Here is a 24,729-nt window from a genome sequence, read left to right as displayed (position 1 = left end):
TATTTTTTTATGTAATTTGTTTCAGATGGCTAATATTGAGCTAAATTTGGACGTACTAGTGCGTCACTCTGCACACTGCACGTCCTGAGCAATACACCTGCCATGACATAGTTGCGTCACACACCCAAATCGCAGCTACACACGGTCAGAAACACCAGTGAATAAGAGAGAAAAGTAAAGCTAGACAACGTTTGCCCTCGGGGACCCAAATCATTAAATAGGCCCATGAAAAACAAACCAGTTGATTACATCGATGAAATGCACCTAGAGGAAGTAATATCCAAATTGGCATATTAGTCTAGAGCTGCAACGTTTAATCAATTAGTTGTCAAGTATTAAATTAATCACCAACTATTTTCATTATCGATTATTAGGTTTGTGTAATTTTTTTAAAGAAATATAATCCAACATTTCTGATTCCAGGTTCTTAAATTTGAATATTTTCTGGTTTTGCGTGCCCGTTTGGAGCCCGTTTGGAGCCCGCCGGTTGCGTGGCTCCCGTTAGTCTCCTGGTATTGCTGCTTGCAGTGAGATCGGGGGCTTATGTCAATGTCCAACTTTGACACTGCACGTCCTTGGGTCCCCAGCAATACACCCAGCAGGTGTGACGTTGATTAAATGAACGGTCCTTGAGATTCCTTACTTTATAGTTAAATGTTCCCTCTAACTTTTCTAGAAGAGTTCCCACCGCACTACCTAAATGAATCTCCACCTCTTATGATAAAAAATACTCTCTCTGAATCCTGTAGCTCTTTACACCTGTGTAATGTCCAGGAAATGTGAGGCTCTACCGTTCCAGAACCTGGCTCACCCAGACTCTGTAAGGCTCAAGATGTTAAAGAAAAGAAAGCAACGGAGACAACGTGAATGTTCTCATACATTACCTCACTGCGGACGGCTGATATTGACACTCCTGCTCGTCTGGCAGCATCCCTTAGAACAAAAAGATGCACTGCAGATGGTGTGATAGCACATTCACTATGACTCAACAAGCACCTCTTAAGTTGGGGGGGAATGGTCAGTGCAACAAAGAATGTTAGCCTCCAGCAAATGAGCTGGGCAGACAGCGAATTATAGCTCCTTCATTACAGCGGTGCAATCAGCGCACGGATCGATACGTACAGTAATCATCAGCTGTGCAGAGAAAAGACAGTCCAGGGGATTGGTGGTGGGAACAATGCTCCTCTATTTCAGCCTTGTGCCAATGGTTCTCCAAGAGACTGCAGGCAGAGATCCATAAATGTATCCACAGATTACCAATGCAGGTAACTCGATCAGTGTCGCCGGCCAGGTCAGGGCTGAACATGGGGGGGTGAAATAGAGATAGGAGTAGCAGATAAAGAAAGTTGTATCCATCTATGGGATCTACATTTTGTATGGTAGTATATTAAGCATACATACCTTTCTGGTGACATACAGTCCGTTGCTATCTTTAGGATGACCCAGCCCAGTACACAGCAGCTTTTGAAAGACTGTTCGTCGCCAAGGGAGTAAATCATTGTCTTTTGTCCGAGCTTAGAATACCACGTATGTTTTTGTTGAGCGAGGCTGACAGTTCAGATTTATGTGTGAGGGAGACGACGAAGGTAAAATCCATGAGGAGTGAAACACAAAGCTGGGAGGGGGCACGGAGATCTGAACAATCGATCAACCGTCCCACCTCAGCAGTTTCTCAGCACCCCACCCTCTGACACTCGCCCTACTTTTCATGAATCTGCATTGCCTCGTCCTCTCTTCTTTTTTGATTCTCCTTGGTCATTGTCCTCTTTCTTTCTTTCTTTTTTGTTTTGCACCGGATTCAGCTGTTATCAGGGTATTAAATAGGTGTTATCAGTCACTATACACACCATAGATCTGGGTCAATAGGGGCCTACTACACCTACTATGCCGTAAAAGTGAAACTTAAAAGCAATACGTTCTTAGATGTTGCGAAACCGAATTAAACGTTTTGAGCACAAACAGAAAGGTTTCTTTAGGTTTAAGCAACAAAACTACAACTTCAGATTTAGGCAAAAAAAAAACAGTTAGGTTTAGACAAACATAAAATAGTTAGGTTTAGGCAATAAAACTACAACTTCTTAAGGTTTAGGCAAAAAAAAAGTTATGTTCAGGCAATAAAACCACAACTCATTTAGGGTTAGGCAATACATCTACAACTTATTTAGGTTTAGGCAAAAAAAAACGTTAGTTTAGGCAATAAAACTACGACTTATTTAGGGTTAGGCAATAAAATTACAGCTTATTTAGGTTTAGGCAAAACATAGATAGTTAGGTTTAAGCAACAAACCTACAACTTATTTAGGTTTAGGCAAAACAAACTTTAGTTTAGGCAATAAAACTACAACTTCTTTAGGTTTAGGCAAAACAAAACACTAGTCTAGTTGCTAGAGGTCACTGTTGTGCTCTTTTATACTTTTTTTCGGTGATCTACCATGTGAATAGATGATAAAACCTACTAGAGGGAGTAGAAGGCCCCTATTGACCCACATCTATGGGGCTATGCGCCTATTTAATAGCCTGACAACAGTCTAATTGGCTGTTTTTTAGTTCTCTTCATTTCTATCCTTTAGTTTGCGGCATGCAAAGCAGCAGTGGATATAAGAGGGATGTGTTGTACAGTATGTGTGCCAGAGCTCTTTATCAATGCTTAGGAGTTGAGTTGGTATATTCCTAAGTGTCTGTTTATTTACTTATGCGGTGCGTAGTTTTATTTTTTTGCAAGCGTCTGTGCATGTACAAGTTCTTTACCACTGGCCAGGCATTTAATAAGCAAACAACAGTTCTCAGGCATTTTGCATATGCCTCTGAGCTAGCACAGGACAGTATCCGGCGTCTGTGGACCCAGCAGGCCTGTTTGATCCAAAAAGCAGCATCAAAGCTTTTTATATGCCCCATACATTTCCAACCGCTCTCTCATCTCGCTGCTGAATCGTCTCTCTAAAGCTGTCTGATACTCTCTCTGCGGGGCGGATGGCACTCGTCGGTAGCTAATAGAGGGTGACTGCATATGCACATGTGCGTGTGTATGTACGTACGTGCGCGCGTGTAAGAACAGCGAGGTAATGTGATGTGACGAGTGGATTTGCCAGCATGTGGTCATCTAGATGTTGGATGTTTTCACACACACTTGTCTTATTCCATTCCGGCTTTTCTAATTCTCCCAAAACTACCTAATTACTCCCAATATGTAATCCAATCGGCCCAAAAGCAGTATGTTAAGGTTCATTATGCGTTGACTAATGCGCCACACAAGTTTGGATGGAGCTATTCATGCAGCTCATCTTATTAAACCTGCTCTCTCTCTCTCTCTCGCTCAGTCTGGGCTGGATCCAATTTAATAACACATGCTGCACTACACTTTTATTACTGTAATATCCAACAAAAGAACAGCCTAAAATGGCACTTTCGGGGCTGCATTGACAAACACAGATTGCATTTGTGTTCTCATGGCATTATATCACCATTTATGATGCTGTGTTTTTTCCAGAGTGGGGACACTTGTTATTAATATCAGTAGATCATAATTCATGGCGTTGCCGTCGCAGGGAAGCCAGATAGCGTACTTATTTACACATCCTGATATTCATACTTTGCTTGTGGCTCTCAATTTAAACTATAGTGGGACTATATAGGTACAATATGTGTGTGTGTGTGGGTCCAAGTCAATGCCATTGATTCCACTCATTTCAGAACAATGAAGGCCAGGAGTTGCAGAGTGCAAGCTTGGCACAACGACTGCAGCAAAGTGCTTAGCTAGTGCTGAGAGTATGATTGTGACAGAGGTGGCAGTGGCAGTTGAGGTTATTGAATCTATTTTGTGTAGCGGATAAAGGCAGAAGGGTAAAAAAGAAACTTCACGTGTCGCCAAAGACACGAGAGAAGAGGCTGAATCTCCCGGAGGGATGGAGATTCAGATCCAAACATCTGGAACGAGGCACCGACAGTCAGGGGAGAAAAGTCCCAGCGTGGCTGATGGTCTGACGCAGAGAAGCCTGAGTGAAAGGAGAGGACAGGGAGGAGGGAATAGAGGGAGAGAGAGAGAAGCACATAGCTTGGAAGCTTGTGTGCTTGTGGGACGCAGACAAACAGAAGGTTAGAAAGATGTTTTCAGAAAGTTTACAATATTCTTGTCGGCAAGACAAACTCTATAAATACTAAGCTTAATAGATTCCCATCACATGGATAATAGTATGAGGCACCTTATGCCATAGACTTGGAAACAGGTATAAGGCCTGAGGTAATCAGAGTATAACGTTTGGATTTAAAGGCCTCCACGGAATCAGACTGTCTGATATCAGCAGGGAGGTTATTCCAGAGGAATGGGGGATGATGGGGGAAAGGCCTGCTGACTCTTTGTTAAGTCTGGGGACGGACTGCATTCTTAGAGCACAGCTGACGTTTAAGGAGATCGGACAGGTATGAAGGAGCCTATTTAGAATTTCAGACGTCTGATCTGACACGAGTATGGAGGCATGTCACATCAGACTTAGGAGTGAAACAAGGTGGTGTGATATTGTACTGATTCCTGGGTTGAAACGTTATTTTGTCTTCCAGAGAAATCAGCTAGGTATCAGCACTTCAAGAGCCGGTGAGGGTGCGGGGTTTATTGTTAAGATATTTCAGAAAGAGCTGTGCTTACCGTACTACGGGGTGCAAATCACAAGTTTCATCACAATTATGTTGATCTGCCACTATACAATTTTGACAATTCAGGGTCCTGGGATCGATGTGAGACGATATCATATACCCATTTAACACAATCAGTTTGGGGCTGTTAAAGTTAACGCGATAGTAATGCAAATTTGCCACTAACTCCTTTAACACATTAACCTAATCGATCTTTCGGAGGTTGTAGTGGGCTCAGTTTTGATGCTATCATATGGAACTAGAAAACATTTCCATAAAGCAGCATGTTTGCCCACTCACATGTTGATACCAGTATTAAATACTTTACAAATCTCCCTTTAAGGTACATTTTGAACAGATACAAATGTGATTAATTTGTGATTAATCATGATTACCTATGGACAATCATGCGATTAATCAAGACTCAATATTTTAATTGACTGACAGCCCTAAATTAGTTGCATTTATATCAACTTACAAAAGGAAACTATAATATGATTTGACATTTTATTACCAGGCTCTGTAGGTGCACATGGACAGAAATGGTGACACAGACGTGCCATGAGAAATTTCAAAATAAAGGCGTATCGTATTGATGTTTTCACATCGATGATATTGGGTCGTTGACCATTGATTACATTGATTACACCCCTGTACAGTACCACCGTATGGATGCTTAAACCCTCGTCTATCCCACTCAGCAGAAGCTCCAGCAGTACTATTGCTATCCTTCAGTCTGTGTTTACCTCTTTGTATTCTGCATTTGCATCGGTACATTTCTGAAGCCACTGAACTTGTGAAGGAGAGGCAGCCTGAAGTGCGAGCGTCATGAAAGGCTCGCTGACGGATACATGTGGGCAGACGATAAACACTTCATTACGGCTGCTTAGTCATGAAACGATTGTTGGTTAGATTGCTTTGTCTAGACACGGGGAGTATAATGTTTGACCCCTAAAAACACCCAGCACTAAAGGTCCGTCCACCGATGAAACGAAACACCAGAGGAACTCACCATTTAATTAATATTAAATATGCTATTACGGGTGGCTAAATTTCAATTGAGTCATTTCTGTAATGTAGTCAGGGCCTTCTGCGAGGTTAATTGAGACCTTGACAGCACTTAAGTCTCTGCTGCGTGCTTGTGTGTCTTGTCTTACCTCTGGCTACGGCGTCGGCTCTTGGGCTTTATGGAAAGAGATTTGATCTGAGTGAAAAGCGTATACCGCTCCTCCGAGTGTGTGTGTGTGTGTGTGTGTGTGTGTGTGCTTGTAATCACAAAAGTGCTACCACGGGAGCGAGGGGATGAGATAGAGATGTGCGGCAGATGTAAGAGGAGAAACGGATGTATAGCGATGAGCACATATCCAATGGAGCTGAAGTGTTCTCAGAGTAGTCATTCCTTGTATTAGTTTACGTGTCTTGAAAGCCGGGGCTGAAGTGATCCTCTTCTCTCTCCTGGGGAAACTGGGAGAGAGTAGTGCGGAGGAGGAACAGCGACTTCCTGGAGCATACAGGAGATACAGGGAACTCGTAATATGGAATCACACAACTCATTTTACAATAATTGATCAAAGGATATTGTTGTTGTTGTTGTGGCCAGACTGACAGGTACAACAGTGGAAACCGTCCCCCCCCTTCGTCCTTTCCTGCCCCTGATCCTCTCCATCTTTATCTCCTCCTCTCAGCCTTCTATTCATTTAGCAGACATAAACAAAAGAAAGTTTTTCTTTTTCACATTCACAGCTCGTGTTTCTCCATTGCATGCGGCTCCATCTCGCTGAGCTCGCAGAAGCAATCACAAGCTGTTTGTTGCTTACCGTTAAACAGCCCGTACTTTGGGAGGGGGTCCAACTTAATACATAATTGAAAATGGTCGCCGTGGTCCATTTGCTCCGCTTTTGTTCTTCCTACATCAGCAACGCAGGCGCCGCCAGGAGGCTGCTCCTGGGGGGATTTACTTTTTTTTTTCTCTTCCGTTCGTGTCATTTTTCCCCTTCATCTCTTTCTATTCCTCCTTTGATGCCTTTTTTTTTCCGATGACAATTCACACTTCAGTTGAGGTTTTCTCTGAATTTCGATTTCAGTCAAAAAGCTCTTTTAAGTTGCTGTCTCTGTCTGGATGCCGTTCGTCCCTCACTTCATGTTTTTTTTTTCCATATTATGTTGGTCGTTTGAAACACTGCATTGTTGCTATCTTGGCCAGGGCTCCCTTAGAAAACAGATTTTGTCATATCAATGGGAATTACCTTGTTAAATAAAGGTTTCATAAAGACAAAATACTAACTGTCTGTTTGTCTCAAAGTGAGCTCCATCATCTCCTTTAACGTCCCAGAAGCACAGCAGTTAGTGTGGCACTTAAAGGAACAGTGTGTGACATTTCGGGGGATCAATTAGCATGATATAATATTCAGAACTATGTTTTCATTAGTGTATAATCACCTGAAACTAATAATAGTTATGTTAGCTGAGTCCTTCATATCTACATAGGGAGCGGGTCCTCTTCACGGAGTCCGTTGCTCCGCCATGTTTCTACAGTAGCCCAGAACAGACAAACCAAACACTGGCTCTAGAGAGACTTTCACATGTTTACGTTACCTGAAGGCCACCGTAGTTCTCCGACACACTTGTGAACCTGCATTAACGTGTGGTGCAGAGTGCAAAACCGTGGTATCGCCAGCCCTCGTTTGCACTCGGTGGCTCACGCTACCGCAGTCTTACAAATGGAGGAGTGAGCGAAGGGCTTTTCAGCTGGTTGCAATCTGCAACCGCACCACTAGATGCTGCCAAATCCTTCACACTGTACCTTTAACACAGCATTATGTCTGCCTCCTCCTGTAGCTTTGATTTTTTTCCTTTTCACATGACTTCCATTAGGGGTGTAAGAAAATATACAGTATTGTTTGTTTGTTTGTATTTGTATGTTGTGTACTTTATCCATTCTCAAAAACATTGTAATGTTTTTAATTAATAGTTTACTACATGCAAAGTTTAACTAAGTCAATACTGTATTTAATTTGCAAAGAGGTGTCCCCTCTCACTGTATGTGCCCTCTCAAAGTAGCACTATGATGCTGGATGTTACAGGGACTGTGATAAATGCAAATGCAGATCCCACTGTTCTGATTGTATTCCTTAACTTAATGAAATACTAATCAACCTCGCCTCCTGTAGGCGACCACACGTTGGACTGTCCATGGTCATATCTCAGTACAAAGTGCACAGCTCTGACATGGACACACTATTATCCATCCCCTCTCCTCTCCTCTCACCTGAGATTGCTCCCGTGGCGAACTCGCTCGCTCATGAAATTTGGCTTTCAATCTGTCTGCCGACGGACCACCTCCTCCGGCCGGCCCCAGCCTCGCTCCCCAGGGGAAATGCACCGAGCTCTCGGTGCGATCTCACTGTAATGGAACTTCAGGATAAACTAGATTTGATGATGCACCCGTACGGGCGGGGGGGGCATCTTGGCGGTTTTAGTTTGCCCCCCCCCACCTATTCTCTTCCCTGCTTCAGCCCTAAACCTCATTACCTGAGGATGATTCTTCAATCTGGCCCCACCAGGGAGACGGAGGTGAGGAGGGGCAAATGAACACAGGAAGCGGGGTGTCACTTCAGATCGCAGTTCATGCTGCGAAACCAGTTGATTTGTATAAACGCTGAGTGGGGAAGAGTCATTTGAGAGTTGAGAGGTCTTGACGTTATTGGTGCTGTTGTGTGCATCTGTGCATTTACCAAAGATCTTTTTGTTCCCAAGAAGCTGCTGATTTGTACCATGCATTTTATGCTTTTGTACTTGTTTTGCTATTATATATATTTAAGATACATACGGGTACTTCGCAAAAAGTCCAGACCACGCCCCCTTTTTTAGGGGGAAAGAAAACCTAAGATCCCATAGACTTCAATGCAATTTCACGTATGTTTGGATTGTAATTTTGATAAATTCATATGCATTCACCTCTTGTAATATAAACGTTCATTTTATACACGTTATGCACACGACCTTGTCTGAACCTGAGCGTTCGCTATACATTAATAAATTAAGATTGATCGCCGCCATGTCCCTTCAGTCTTCCCCCGTCCAACACAGTGGCCAGATATTACTTATCCAGACATCTCTACATATTTGATTAGTCCTGTTAGGCTAAGTGTTGTCTGTAGATAACCAATGCTGTCACCAGCATCATTTAGCCATTTAGCACACTGACAGTGACTATTCAAGTGACGTATGTGCCTCATATCTCAGTGTGAAAGGCTCGGTTAACCCGCTACACAACAGCTTTTCATCATTTTCTCTCCGGTGACGGCGAGTTTCTTTCCCCCAAAAGGGAGCGCAGCCTCGGCAATGACGCCATGCTGGTCTGGTCTATAGCTTGGAGCCATAAAGCCATGCTGGTCTGGTCTATAGCTTGGAGCCATAAAGCCATGCTGGTCTGGTCTATAGCTTGGAGCCATAAAGCCATGCTGGTCTGGTCTATAGCTTGGAGCCATAAAACCCCTCTATTACATCTTTTTTAGGACACAGCAGAGGAACAAATCAGAGATCAGCGTTTTTGGATTTATTGTTGGTGCAACTAACTACACAGCAACTCTTCGTCTTAGCGTTATTACTATTACCGGTTTGTTTAAAGTAGAAGTTTGGAGACATGTTGCACCTTCTTCTGTTTACTCTGTTACCGTCTACGAGAGACACGGGATTGTTTTCCCCCAAAAGAGGGCGTGGTCACGCAGGCCTACTCTGGATGACGTATTACCGATCTGTATACAACTCTATTGATCCTGCAGGACATTGAGTAGCAAAAGTCATGCGACCCAGGGGTTAAGGACAGGATATGTTCCAAAAAATGAAGCATACACCAGTAGAACGGATAAATAAAAGTAGACAGTATGTAAATCTAATACGGAGAGCCAGATAAAAGCCATTCTCATGCTCACTGGCTCCAGCGTCCACACTTTGACTCGGGTGATTGAGGTGTCACTGTTGTGCGTTTTGTTGCGGCGGTACTTTCTGTTGTGACAGCTGCAGGTGTTCGTTCAGCTCCTGACAGATGCACACCGCGTCCTCCTGTTAGGCTGTTAGGCTTCTGTTTGACATGTGTCCATTGTACAAACTGGCTGTTTTGACTGGTAGCGTGTGAACGAAGCTCCCCGCAGTGGAACGAGGCCGTGTGCTGCAGACGGACTGACAGGCATTAGCAAAGTTGTCAACACCTTTTTCTTCTTCCCTCTCTGTTTGGGATTCTCCTGTTAGAGTTTCTCTGCTGTTTTCTCTCATACCGCTCTGTTATTCCACGGCAGATACACCACCCTACACTGAAGGTGTTCTATGTTTCGGGATACTTTGTGCTGTTAATTGATTTGTTAACTAAAACAAATGTTATTTTTGCACTGTAAAGTTTCCATGATCCCCTCCACGCATTTTTAGGACATACTATTGGTGTAATTCTGCATTCATTAACTCACCTTTCTGTTTCTTCTCTTCTTTTTTCTCCAGGTAAGGAAGAGTCAGTAGCCACCTTCAAGGGCAACGAGTTCTTCTGCTACGACCTGTCGCTGACGCCCATCCAGAGCAGCACCGACGAGATCACGCTCTCCTTCCGCACGCTGCAGCGCAACGGCCTCATGCTGCACACCGGCAAGTCGGCGGACTACGTGAACCTGTCCCTGAAGAGCGGCGCCGTCTGGCTGGTCATCAACCTGGGCTCGGGGGCGTTCGAGGCCCTGGTGGAGCCCGTCAACGGCAAGTTCAACGACAACGCCTGGCATGACGTGCGCGTCACCCGCAACCTGCGCCAGGTAAACACGGCCCGTGTAATCCAGGGCCACCGCAGTCGGAGTGGTGCCTCTGTCTGCCACTCGCCCTATCTCTGCCGCTTTATTTGACTCTCCGTCTTTTACGTCTTTTCTCTCTGAGCACACAGGGAGTGTTTGTCTCACCTTCCTTCTCTCCTCTGCTGCTACCCACCCTAACAGAAGTTTCTTTTTCTCTAGGTTGACATTGAACAGAAGGCTGCTGCTGTTTTTTCTAAAATAACCAAAGATCCATCTCACCTTCATATTTAAAGGTCGCTCAAATGCAAAATGTGAAAAATACAACACAGTCCAAATGAAAATGAAACTATAATCCCAATCTAAGTAAGATTATTGTTAATATTAATGTTGCACGGTATACCGATACTACAATCTCTCTCTGGCTGCAGAGTCCCGCTCTGAGCTGGTGTCTCTATCAGCAGAACTCCCTTCAAAAAAACAAGGAAATAACAACGCGGCTCTAATTACTGATCAAATGTACCGATACCATTAGATTAACCATCTTTTCTGAATCTATCCAAGCATCTCTTGTAATTCGGCAAACACATAATCCACCAAAGACCACATGTTGAAGTATTATTGTACCGTGTGTCTCTGTCTCTGTGTGAGTGACTCTTTTCTCTCTTCACACCTCTTTGACACAACGCAGCGCTTTCTACAGTTACTGTGGTGTCTTCTTGATTTTAGCAACTTTTCTCTCATAAGCTTCTTACAGAACTTCATCTGAATTTATTATCATTTTGTGGGTTTTTGTTTTGGAAGCATCTCTTCTTCTTGCATGCTGCAGTACCACTCTCCACCTTAACTGTTACTAATGCACCAGCGGAGGCGCTATTTTACAAAAACTTAAACGCTGTTTAATAAGTGATATCAGAATCAAAAATACTTTATTGATCCCAGAGGGAAACTACAGTTGTTCCATTTTAGAATAAAAACATATATATTTAAAATAGAAATAAGAATACAGATGAAATGTAAATATGTTTGCATTATCAAAAATAAATGCTATCACAGAAATCACATAAACTTAAGTGTAGGGATATCAGATTAATGCATACCATTCAATTGTTTTTAATTCATACATTTTTACATTTAAACATTTTTAATTAATAAAAAAAAAGTTCTTTGTTATGTCAGTTACTTTTCCTGATGTCGTTTCAGTATCGGTATCAAGATATTTAGGCAGTCAGAGTCTTGGTATCGTGACAACACTAGTTAATATACATCATAATGCAATCAAAGACAACTATGCACGTTTAAGGTGTTATCGAGGGCATTGTTTTGTGCTGTTATTAACGAGCAAGTGCAGAAAGTGCTCTGCTCGGTATGTATGCACATAATGTACCCGGCTACACAAAAGGAATGCACCCTAATTTATCAAAGGTGACAATGCACTTAAACCCTTTCTGAACAAATTACCCAACACATCTTTACAAACCTTTAATCAGAGCTAATGGAAAACCAAAGAGCCCCAGCAACCCGGACGTGTGCGCGTGAGTCGGCCTGTCCCTGTGCTTGTCCCATCTACTTTGTTCTTTCATACACACAAACACACACACACACATGCACAGCAACGTACTACGTATAAGTACATGCAGTCCACTCTCCTGGACGCGCCAGGTCATCAATTGGCAGTTGCAGTTACCAGCAGTGAGATACAATCAATTTCACTTACATTCGCCGTGCTTACTTCTTCACATTTTTTTGGGGGGGGGATAATTGTAATTGGAATGAATGGCTTGTCAGACCTAATAATGGGCATTGTAAGCGGCCCACGAATGCAAAAAAAAAGCCTGATGTGAATGCATTAACACAAAGATGGTACATCAGCTTCTTTGTGTGTGCCAAGCTGTTGTTCCTTTAGACACTGAAGAAGGACAACCTGAGAGCAAAGTGATTCTCTCTGTGAACTAAGTGCTGGTAAATTATAGGGACATATTTCCATGCCAACCAGACTCTGCAATTTCTGTCATATTGCAATAATAATATTATATATTTCAGCGAGGTAACTTAGACATGGAAAGAGTCCATGAGTTGCGGAGCTGTAGTTGCAGGATAAGGGCAAACGGTCACGCACTCACTGACACACACACACACACACACACACATGGTGGGGATGAAATATGTTCTGCTGTGGAGACATGTGTGATCAGCAGAGTGAGACTATAGCTTAATGAGTTTGGGAAGCCTGCACGCTTTTTAAAAATTTACAGCATGAGCCAACCCACCTACCGGCAACTGCACCATAATGGCCATTAGGCGAGTACGAAACACATGCACATGCATGCGTACTAAACACAGACACTATTATCTGCCTGTACGTCTACCCATCGATGTGCCGCCTGTCTGTCTGTACCGGCATTTACAATAAAATACTGCTGGAAAAATCAGATAGATATCTAAATTTGAATCATTTTGGAGCAATACCAGTACTACTTGTTACTAAACGGTACATGCACAATACTATTAAACATTGTTTTGAACACAGTAGTTAACTACAATTTGCATTTAAGATCAAGTAAGGAGAAGTAAGTCATCTAATCCTTCATCCAAAGTTAATTCACTTGATTCTAAATTTCCATATGAACACTAGGGCTGTCAAAGTTAATGCAATATAACGTGATTAATTGTTAAAGCTAGAGTGAAGATACTGGTATCATATGAAACTAGAAAAAACTAATGAATCCATCGGTACCATGAAGGAGGTTAAATAACGCTCCAAAGTTAGGCTAAATTTTGGCGAAGAAAAACCAGCATGTCCATTTTCTAAGGGGTCCCTTGACCTCTGACCTCCAGATATGTGAATGTAAATGGGTTCTATGGGTACCCACGAGTCTCCCCTTTACAGACATGCCCGCTTTATGATAATCACATGCAGTTTTGGGGCAAGTCATAGTCAAGTCAGCACACTGACACACTGACAGCTGTTGTTGCCTGTTGGGCTGCAGTTTGCCATGTTATGATTTGAGCATATTGTTTTATGCTAAATGCAGTACCTGTGAGGGTTTCTGGACAATATCTGTCATTGTTTTGTGTTAATTGATTTACAATAATAAATATATACATACGTTTGCATAAAGCAGCATATTTTCCCACTCCCATGTTAATAAGCGTATTACATACTTGACAAATCTCCCTTTAAAGTACATTTTGAAATACAAAATGTGTGATTAATTTGCTATTAATCCCGATTAACTATGGACAGTCATGCGCTTAATTGCAATTTAATATTTGAATTAATTGACAAACCAATTATTTACATGAAAACACATGTTGTTTACTTGAAACTAGCAGGCACATCTAGCAATATTAAAGCAATCTCACTTTATTCTTGATATTGCTACGGAAATTCTGATTTGACAAGATATGAAACGTTTGAACCCAGTCCACGCCTTGACCCTGAGCTCACCGCCCACACCGCGCCGTCTGGGCGATCTCCATTAACCCACATAACAGCTGGAATCCCCAGTGGATCATTGTAATTGACATAACAAGCGGCCTAAGTGTTAAAGAGCTCTCTAGATTTACACCGGACCGTCTCCACTGAGAGACACAAGGACAGAGGTATCGATGACATTGACCACCTATGACCCTGTGTTTACTGCCGGGGCTGATACCCAGCTGATCAATGAGCACTCGCAGGCTCCGAGGTCTCGTAGAACACACCGTGCATTTACATAGTTACACAGGTGCTACGGGAATACTGCAGGAAAACCTTGATATGGATGAGGATCTTTTTATAGCTGCAACCAGCAGCTCAGTCGGACAGGCCACAAAAATACCCTCACCCTTTGGTTGCCAGGAGGAGGCTGAAATTTAGCATGAAGGTCAAGCGTGTGGGTGTGAAGGTGCGTGTTTGTGTTTATGCAAATAGGCAAAAAGGGGGCGTGGGAGTGGCCTATAACAAAAAAGCCACATGACAGATTTGCATACCATGGCCAAACTCGCGCATACGTTGTCACAGCTATTGTGAATTCACACTTGTTGTCTTTCTTTCTTTTACATAACTTAATAATTAGTCTATCAAATAAATGACTTTTGGTCTTTTTCTGGTTTTATATATTGATTAATTGATAGAAATAAAGGAACAAAAACGTTAGTGTGACTAGTTGAGAAATGCATTACATATTTTAACACATTATTTTGATCATTAAGGTAAAACCATGCTGTTGCACATGGTTGCACATTTCCCAATAATGTGCTTTATGACTACAGTAAACACATATTAAACTGAAGAACAATACCATTATTCTGTGTATGTTAAATTTATATAACTGAGAGATGGATTTGGCAGTTGACAGGACATATACTGTGCATGTTATGCAAGTATGATTTGTTGAGAGCTTACAGAGGGTGGATAAAACAATGGGAACACCTCACAATGTGATGCGGTTCAGTACAACTATGCTACAGACTACACCTTCAAAACATGTCCGGAGTTGAATTTACATTACATTTACATTTATTTTGCCAAAACCCTGTATACAACATAGTTTCCAAATATATTCACATCACTCCAAAGATAAGGAAAAGTTTGAATTAATTAAGTCCATTATTATTTTTAACTAAATACTTGAAGCATGCAACAATGTCCTTCCTTCAGATTATATGTAGCCACCCATATTGACAATAGACAAACCATCAACACACATTTAACATACTGTTAAATAAGTCATCTAATTTCTAACTACAAATGTAAACAGCGCACCAACACAGACACTCTCTCTCACTATGATTTCCACTCCTCTTCCCATCGGAGCTAACATGATATCTTGCATTCAGAATAGCCTGCAGTCTACAAGACAAGGCGTTGGATTCCAGTTGAGGTTATCGTACAGCCCCAGTGGTCTCCCAAGTCTCATCCACTCTATGTCTGTTGTTCTTAATGGGTCCTGCAACATCATGCATATATCTGCTGCTGCATCAGTAAGCACCAAAATAAGTAAAGCCTGTGAGCTCTCACAAGCCTCTCTCTCTCTCTCTCTCTCTCTCCTCTCTACTCTCCCTCCATCTGTATGCGTGTGCGTGTGTGTGTATTCGCCGTCTTCCTCAACAAAACCTATGAATTTGTCAGCTTTGTGCGGGATAAAATGAAGCAGACAGAATTAGGTGAGGTGATAGGGACTCTCCGCCAAGAGAGAGGAGAGAAGGGGGGAGGAGTGGGTACGTCTAAGGAATCATCACAGATTCAGAGCTCCCCTTGGTGGCGTCCGGCGGTACTGCATGCGTGTGGAAGGGAGGAAGAGTTTGTCTAATCCCTGTAGAGTGCAGTTGATAGGCAGGCAAGGACACTTGCCTTGACCTCTCATCAGTGCAAGTCTCTCCCCACAACACACACACCCACATCCCCGCCCGTTCTACCCCATGCCATGTGCATATTAGTTAGCATAAGCTCCCTCCCTCACCTCCTCCCTCCCTCTGCTCTCCCTGACACGATGATCTACCATCATGCACATCTTGTAGACTTCAGCGCTGGTGACCATCCTCGCCCTTTTCCCTCCTCTGGGACCACGCACACACACTGCAGATAGAAGAAGGGCAAAGACAAAGATGGAAACCCTCACGTCAGGGTGTCTCAGGTTAGATATATCCCTGCACTGCACCGTGAATAGAACACAGCGTGAAAATAGGTCAGATATTAAGTGTGCAATGACACCCGAGTCAGCATAAATCTAGCAGCCTTTCATGCACAACGCGTAGTTTAAATAAAAAATGTTTATTCTCTCTTGTACTGTATGCTCTGCGAGTATTGATTTTCTGATCTTTTTCAAATCACACTGTGATTTTTTTTTCCAGAAGCCCTGCAGACACTAATCCACACACTGCTGTATTCCTCACAGGGATAACTCTTAGCTTTGACAACTGGAAAAAAAAAAAGAAAACAGCCACGAATCCATTGAGACGACCTCAGAGAGAAACTAAAACCACTGGCGCCTGTGTTATTATGTCCCTGCCCATTACTGCCATTACAGTAACTCTAAGACAATCAATCAGTTTGCATGTATTAGAGAGTAATTGCACGTATTATAGGGCGGCAGTAGATCAAGTGCAGATCAGGTAGACGCTGATGGTCTGCAGGGCTCCTGATGGATGTTTGGTGGTTAATGCGTTGCCTTTAAACATTAGATTCAGAATCTGATATCATTGCCAGCAATGAGTCGGGAGCATCGAATAAAAGACGTGACAGCAGTCAGCAGATTTATTTTTCTATTTGCACCCGGGTGAGAATAGTCACACGGTAGCTATTCAGCTATTTACACTTGGTAAGTAGTAGTAGTAATATAAAGAGCGGCAAAGTACATATGAGGAGTAGGTTGAGCTGTATGGGCGGGTCAAATTCAGGACTTTTGCCCAGGAGACGGGGGTTTGAGTCCCATGAAAAGCCTATTTTACACTTAGTTTCTTGTTTTTTAAGTATTATTTTCTGTTTTCAGTAGCAGCATGGTTAGGTGTAGGCAACAAAACTAATTAGTTTAGGAGGTGTCAGAAGCAGTGCACCATTAATAGGTGAAAATCTGTGAAAAACTACAGCTGCCAATCGATTAAACTATTTAATCGTGATTAATTTCATGATTGTCCATAGTTAATCGCAATTAATCACACATTTTTATCTGTTCAAAATGTACCTTAAAGGGAGATTTGTCAAGTATTTAATACTCTTATCAACATGGGAGTGGACAAATATGCTGCTTTATGGAAATGTATGTATATATCTATTTTTGGAAATCAATTAACAACACAAAACAATGACGGATATTGTCCAGAAACCCTCACAGGTACTGCATTTAGCATAAAACAATATGCTCAAATCATAACATGGCAAACTGCAGCCCAACAGGCAACAACAGCTGTCAGTGTGTCAGTGTGCTGACTTGACTATGACTTGCCCCAAACTGCATGTGATTATCATAAAGTGGGCATGTCTGTAAAGGGGAGACTCGTGGGTACCCAAAGAACCCATTTTCATTCACATATCTAGAGGTCAGAGGTCAAGGGACCCCTTTGAAAATGGTCATGACAGTTTTTCCTCGCCAACAATTAGCGTGAGTTTGGAGCGTTATTCAGCCTCTTTTGCGACAAGCTAGTATAACATGGTTGGTACCAATGAATTCATTAGGTTTTCTAGTTTCATTAAATACCAGTATCTTCACTCTAGCTTTAAAACTGAGCCCGCTACATCCTAAAACTTGCAAGTCGTGTTAATGTCTTAAAGATAAGTTAACTTTGACACCCCTAAGTAAAACATGTGTGAAGGAATCACCTGCTACAGTGTGCATGATGAGAATACTTCACCCCGCTGCTCTGTAGTTGACTGTAGTGTAGCTTTTTTGATGGCATATGTGCGACCTCTATAATGCTGTGAATTGTTAGATTCTTATCCATTGTTTGTTGATATTATAGCAATGCAATGCCAGTAAAAAACGATGAACACCAAGCTTTGGATTTACTGGAATGATAGGAGTACAGTAATCTATACATTAGGTATTCTCAGAGGGCTAACTCCGCATGTAGAGGATCACTGCAACAATCAGAACGGCCTCACACCACAACGGCCCGTCGGTACGCCCGACAGCCACTTACGTCCCACAGGACACCGCAGGCAGTCAGAGGAAAACATGAGACACGCTGTCAGGGGAGAGGAAGTGTGCGCTTGTATGTCTGTATTTTTGTTTGTTCGCGAGGACAAGAGAGAGCGAGAGGGTGATCGTGTGCACAATAGAGAATGGGAAATGAAGTGTAGTGCCGCTATCTGAGACTAAAGGAACATCAGAGCAGTGGGAGGAAGCGCTGGAAGAGAGACAGCAGTTTGTTCTCTAGTAAGAAGAGAAGAAACACAAGCTTTTCTTTTAATTCCCCAATGTGACTTTACAACCAGGTGATTCAACAACCATTGTGTTACAGAACTGGGCCAGAGAGAGAGAGAGAGAGAGAGAGAGAGAGACCTCTGAACTCAATATCTCTCCCCTCTGTGTCAATGTCACTCTCTCCTCCCTTTGTACTCCCACCAGTATCATCTGTCCTTCTCTTGTCTCTCTCTTTCTGTGATGTTCTTTAAGTCCCCCTCACATTCACATCCCCTTTCCTTGTAATTGGACCTTGGATGCAGATAATGGATTAATGAATGCATCATTCATGCTCTTTTAGAGCTGAATGTACATCCTGGAGGTTCAGCTCATGTCCCAGAGTTCAGCAGAAGGCGAGGTTTGATCTGCATCAAGATCGAGTTCAATAAAGGTCACGTTGGGAATTATAATATCTTACTCGTACTGTACGTAGTGACCGCTTTGAACCATATAAGAATCCACTGACATATTGCAGTTTGAGATTTATTTTATTTACTTATGGACTACAGAGCCTTAAGAATCTATAGAGAAAGGCATGTATAAATGTTTGTTTTGCTGTAGCCCGGATTGATTTCAAACACTAGTGATTCGACCTCTAAAGGAAAACCTTCCTATTTGCTTTTCTGTGATCCCCCTGCTAACAGGAAGTGTTGTGTTTAATCAAATGTCCACTTATGTGGTCAGTAAAGTCAATTTATCTGCATGGCAACAGCAGTAGGGCTTTTTTTGAATAAGCAAAAGTAGCACACGTCTCAATAATTGATGTAAATTGATAGTTAATTCAACTTAGTTAATAGTTATTTTACTGCAATCAAACAATTAAATGATGATAAATATAGTTTACTAATTATTAATATTAGTTTGTGTAATATGAAATCATTAGTTTATAAATTATATATTGTATCGTAGCTGAAAAAAAATACTTTCTGATTACATTAGTGAAGTATTTATTGTCAATTTATTGTTGTACACATTATATATATATATATGTATATATATATAGTTTAAATATGTGTTAATAATTATAAATTATATATATATATATATAAATACAATTATTTATATATATGTATATATATATAATTTAAAAAAATAATAATAATAATATAATTTCATAATATAATAATAATAATAATAATTTTATAAATACAATTTTATATATATATATAATTTTATATATATATATATAATTTTATTTATAATTATTAACACATATGTATACTATATATAGTATATAACATGTTATGTGTGCAACAATAAACTGTTAAAATAACATACAATATAGCATTACTAATGCTGTGTTGTTGATATTTGTTAACAGTAAAATAACTATTAATTAAATGTAATTAACTATCAATTTGCCATTTATAAATAATAATTGCCACAAAGTGTTACCGTAACTTTCAAAGTGTGGATCATTATGAATCAACAGGCATGCATGTGGTTCAAGCACACCCTCATAGTCAATAATTGATAATAAAACTTAACGCACACAAACTCTACAAGCAGCACAGAGAACATAAGATACAATCCAATGAGGCAAACACAGTTATTCACGCACAGACATCAAACCAATAATCAAATTCTGAACTTCTCCCGGCCTTCATGCATGTCCCCCATGCATAATAGAAATAGCTGCTAGCTAACTGTATGTATTCACATTCAACACACTGCACTGTTCTCACGCTGTATAACTACAGATAGTGTATGGAGTATAGCAGGCAAAGGGATGGGAACCCTTTGATAAAGAAATGACTTATAGTGTGATTTGAAAATGAAACGCTGTCGCAGCTCACTGCAGAATTCATCAGGGAGTCTCACTGTCGTTTATTAGTGTTGCCAGATCTTCTAGGTGCTTTGTGATCTTCTAAAAGCATTATTCCTTTTGGAAATGAGCAATTTCCAAGTGTACAGTAGCCTTTTAAACCCTTCGTTCAGTCACTGATATGTTGTAATCTCTGTTACTAAGACATCAACACATTTAAGGATCATATTTTAAGTGGCGGTGCATGTTGAGGAAACAATCACATTCATTTCATACGAGACGACAGAATGAGAACGTCAATCAATCAATACCAGACGCTCCACACCTCTCTGTCCTTCTTTTCCATCTCCTCACATTTGTCATCCATTTCTGTGAAGCATGATCAGCTGCAATTATCCTCCCTCCTCCTCCTCCATCCGTCCATCCCTCCATCCCTCCTCTTCCTCCCCTTCTCATCCGGCATTCCTCTAAGAGGCAGCCAGCATTCCTAAGAGAGAACCAATCAATTCCTATCCCGCTCCTCTTTCCATCCCTCCTCCCGTTCTCCCTCTCGTTTCCACTCCGTCTCTCTCGTCCGTTCTTGCTAGCAACTTGTCACTTAGCAACAGTGTCTGCTATGCTGTTGGGTAGTGAATCGTCCCTGGCTGCAGTACTCCAGTAGTTGCATTAACCCTTTCCAAGTCATCCAGTTAAACGCCATGATATTATTGATAAAAAACAATGTCTGAAAAGTGTCTGAGTAGCAGCATTTAGAAGCTCTCATGAATTGTCAGTAGTAATTGTGTTAAAGCTTGGGTAGGCATTTTATTTATGGTGTTATTGGGCACAAATTCCATAATAACATTTCAGCATATTGTAATTCAAGGTCTCGTTTAGCCACTTGTTAGCAACCGCCTTTTTTAAGACACATAAAGGCTTCAAAATTTGCAAAAGGGGTATTTATTGATGTGTTTTATGTCGTAGAACAAAACGTTAAAATCCGCTTTGTGTTAACCACAGACCTTATTTCATGCATCTAACTAAAAACACATTCAAAAAACCCATTGACTTCCAGACGAGGGAACCGAAAGTGCTAAAATGCTAACTCATTTCCGGGTTTAAGGACTCATTGCCGTAGCTCTCTATAGTCTGGCCTTCTGCTAAACGTGGCCAGAGCTCCATTATCTTTATACATCCACGGTGAACTCACACAGAACGCTGAACTGTTAGAGTGATGGAGAGAAAATGCACTTCTACTACTGCTGTAGTTACCATGGCACTAGCTGCAGCCATGAGCAGAAGGCTAAACCATTAACAACATTTTCTCTCCATCTCTGAAACGCTTCGCTGATATTGTCAGACACTTTTTGATAAGTCCGTCGTCCTTTTTTTGGGGGGTTGCTTTGCAGTGTTGGCAGTTGTTGCCAATCCTGTAATAGCAGCAGGGACGGGCACGTCCATCTGTATTTGTAGAACAGCCAATAGGAACGCTCTCTCTCTGAAATGACCTGTGATTGGCCAAAGTCTCCCGTCACGGGATCCTGAAAACAGAGCCATGAGGAGGTGCAGAAGTCTAGTTATCTGTCAGAACACTTGAATTACAATATGCTGAAAGGTTATTGTGGAATTTGTGCCCCATGACGCCAAAAATATTCTGCCTACTGCCACTTTAAGAGTGAAAATAACAAATGAACTTAGTGACTGATTACTCCAGCTGTTTTACTGTGGAACCATAGACGTACAGGTTACACATACACCAGCTCCTACCATCCACATGTCGGCGTTTCAATAAGCTCAGCATGAAGACAGATTGAACCTCTTGTGGCCAAATTGAAAACGCTGTTTAGAGTGCTCAGCTTTGCTACCACTTACCATCGGCACACTTCCATGGTTCCGATATGAATTGCTATTGAAAGCAGGCAGAGGTAGTGGATTTGTTTGATGTACATAATGACATGCTAAGACCCCTGTAATCCTTCCTCAGTTTACCGCCAATGACATTTTAAGTAATCCTAATGTGCTCCGGCTGAGAGGAGGTGGGGGCGCAGGCATTGTGTGGATGTGCTGCTTTTTTTTTCTTTCCCCCACGCTGATCAGAGGTCAACACCTCCAGCTCAGCGTGTGGCCTGTACATTGCCCAAAACACCTCACGCTAAAACACCAGTTTGATACCAACACGCAGCGGTCCTGTGCATTTGAGGGGAAAAAACAAGGCTCATTTGCATCACATTTCCAGCGCATTAGCATATCCGCCCGCATACCCACACTCAGTCACTCATCAGCCTCATTTGCCGCTACCTGCTCCAGCACTTTCATGTTTATTCATCCCTCTGTCTGGGAGACCTATAATCAGATAACAAATCTCCGCGCCATTAGCACAGTCAAACAGGTAATAAAACGCTAGTGAGACAGAAACAGGTAAGAGATTATGGGAGAGAACAGGGCGAGTCAGCAGGGTGAGCGACTCAGGAAGAGAAGAAGGAGATAGCAGTGAGCGTATTTTAATAGCACCGTGTATCAACCTGTGGTGAAATAGCACCAGTGTGAGGGTTTACACCACGATCATAGGCATCCTGAGCTGCATCCAAATTGGGAAAGTGTTGTAAGTTGTACTCTTTAGCCTCGCCGTAACAATTTTTATCATCAAGCGTCTTCACAAGTACGTAGAAACTATAAACAATTAAGAAGCCCTCTCTAAAACATCCATATTCATGTTCAGCTGCTATAGCAGTGTACTCACAGCTGAATCCAAATTTATTTTCAGGAAATAGGAATAAAAGTTAATTGCAATGCCTAGTTTAGTGAGATGAGCCAAGATTTAGTGCATTTCTCTTGTTTTAAAGGTGCTCAATTCAAAATTCAGAGCATTAATTTAGCATCAAACAACTATTATATAAGACTCATATCTACCTGAGCAGAGAAGGAAGTCATCCTCCCTCTGCGTGTGTTGTAATCTGAGTTTCTCTGTGCTTTGTTTACATAGCCGGTCCGGCGAGTCCCTGTGTTCCCACTAGCTAATCGCCACCGCTCTGCACTGTTCCCGGTTACAGCTGATAACGCCGCCCCTATGACATGCTAGTATGACATGGTTGGTACCAATGGATTCCTTATGTTTTCTAGTTTTATATGACGTCAGTATCTTCACTCTAGCTTTAAAACTGAGCCCGCTAACCTAAAAATCGCAAGTTGTGTTAATGCGTTAAAGAAATCAGTGGCGTTGAAACAAATTTGCATTAACGCGTTATTATTGCATTAACTTTGACAGCCCTAGTACAGATATATGCATTAAAGACATGCAATATATACCATACAACCCCAGTGTAAATAAGTAAATACAAAATGCTGAGAAGTGGATTCCTTAGGCGTTCAAGCGTTGAGCTACGCTAAGCTACGTGCATCCACAAAATGGTTCAATTCAATGTCACATTGATGATTTTGTACAGTCAAAGTAGAATGCAATCAACTAAAATCATATTTTGTTGCTTGAATTATCATTAATCTTCACTGTAACATGCAATAGCCCCAACAGTTGTACTAGTTTGTTGACATTGAACTCATCCTGATTGAATTTAAAGAGAAACAAAGCACAAGGAGGGAGTCAGTTAGAGATGGAAAACAGAAGTGAGGAAGGAGAGAGAATCATGACCATCTGCATTGCAATATACTATTCTACTGCAATTTCCATGCACACACACACACACCTATACAGAAGCACACACCCTCACACACTGTTTGTTTGCAGACTTCTCTCCGCAGTAATTGCAGTGACATTTATATTTGCACCTGAAGCCTGTCTGCCAGTTTCCATTACTTGGAGCCAGATTTAGAGAGAGGCAGACGAGAGTGAATGGAGGATGATTGGAGCGAACGCGTAAACCAAATGTACCTGAAAGAGCTATTTTGAATCGAAGCCCAGTTCACCTCCATGTGACAGGGTCACTCACAGAGTAGTCTGTGTTGCAGCCTAATACACCACACATGCACAAACACCCAGCGAGGCGCATAGATGCAGTGTGATGCGGATGCTCACACTCGTACGGAAATTGAGCTTATACCTACACAGGTAATTTAATGTGTCTCTAATCATTGATTCAGGCTGTGGAATTTCCGCCTGATGACAAATAGCACCCATTTCCTCCCCTCCCACCCCCATAATACTATTCCACAATATCAGTTTCCTCGCTTATTTCTAAAGGCCTTAAATTGATAGGAAAACGCTCATCGGTCTTAGACCCTTTCTACGTTACAATGATAAATCTATCCGGACTGGGGATCTTGGCTCCGGCTGCACTATCCATTTGTCATTAAATATTTATTCAGCTTATTCGCTGGTGGCCACAGTTCAGTAACGTCCGCTCTGACAAGTGTGTAAAAGATCAGCAACTGAACAAAAACAACATTTCTCATCTATTGCCAACTGTTGGCTGGCATCCTGCAGGTCTTCGGCACAAGTTGAAAGAGTCATGTCGATCTGTTTTGGCCTGTCTGTGGAATGCACAGCTATGAAACACTGATAGTGAAGGGAACACTTCATTTTACAGGTTCACAAATGTCATGGTAATTAGGTGATAATTAGCAAGTAACCTATTTGGAATTTATTTGGAATTACTGCCAAATTAACCCAATATTTACCTCAAAATTTATCGAAAATTACTTTATTATAAACATTATTTAATAATTATATTCTGCTATGTCCCAATACCTG

General features: G+C 41.7%; 1 protein-coding gene across 14 annotated transcripts in view; it reads left to right on the top strand.

Annotated features, from left to right (window-relative positions):
* nrxn2b (neurexin 2b) overlaps positions 1-24,729 on the top strand; it is a 794,249-nt gene that overhangs the window by 315,544 nt on the left and 453,976 nt on the right. For all 14 annotated transcript variants that reach the window (XM_037758116.1, XM_037758114.1, XM_037758111.1 and 11 more), the window contains one exon: positions 10,120-10,421. In XM_037758116.1, the coding sequence (XP_037614044.1) occupies positions 10,120-10,421 (302 nt within the window). The remainder of the gene's footprint in view (positions 1-10,119; positions 10,422-24,729) is intronic.

This window comes from Sebastes umbrosus, chromosome 22 (genome assembly GCF_015220745.1).
Source record: "Sebastes umbrosus isolate fSebUmb1 chromosome 22, fSebUmb1.pri, whole genome shotgun sequence".
NCBI lineage: Eukaryota > Metazoa > Chordata > Actinopteri > Perciformes > Sebastidae > Sebastes > Sebastes umbrosus.
The sequence above is the reverse complement of the archived record's forward strand: the minus strand, read 5'-3'. Positions and strand labels throughout refer to the sequence as shown.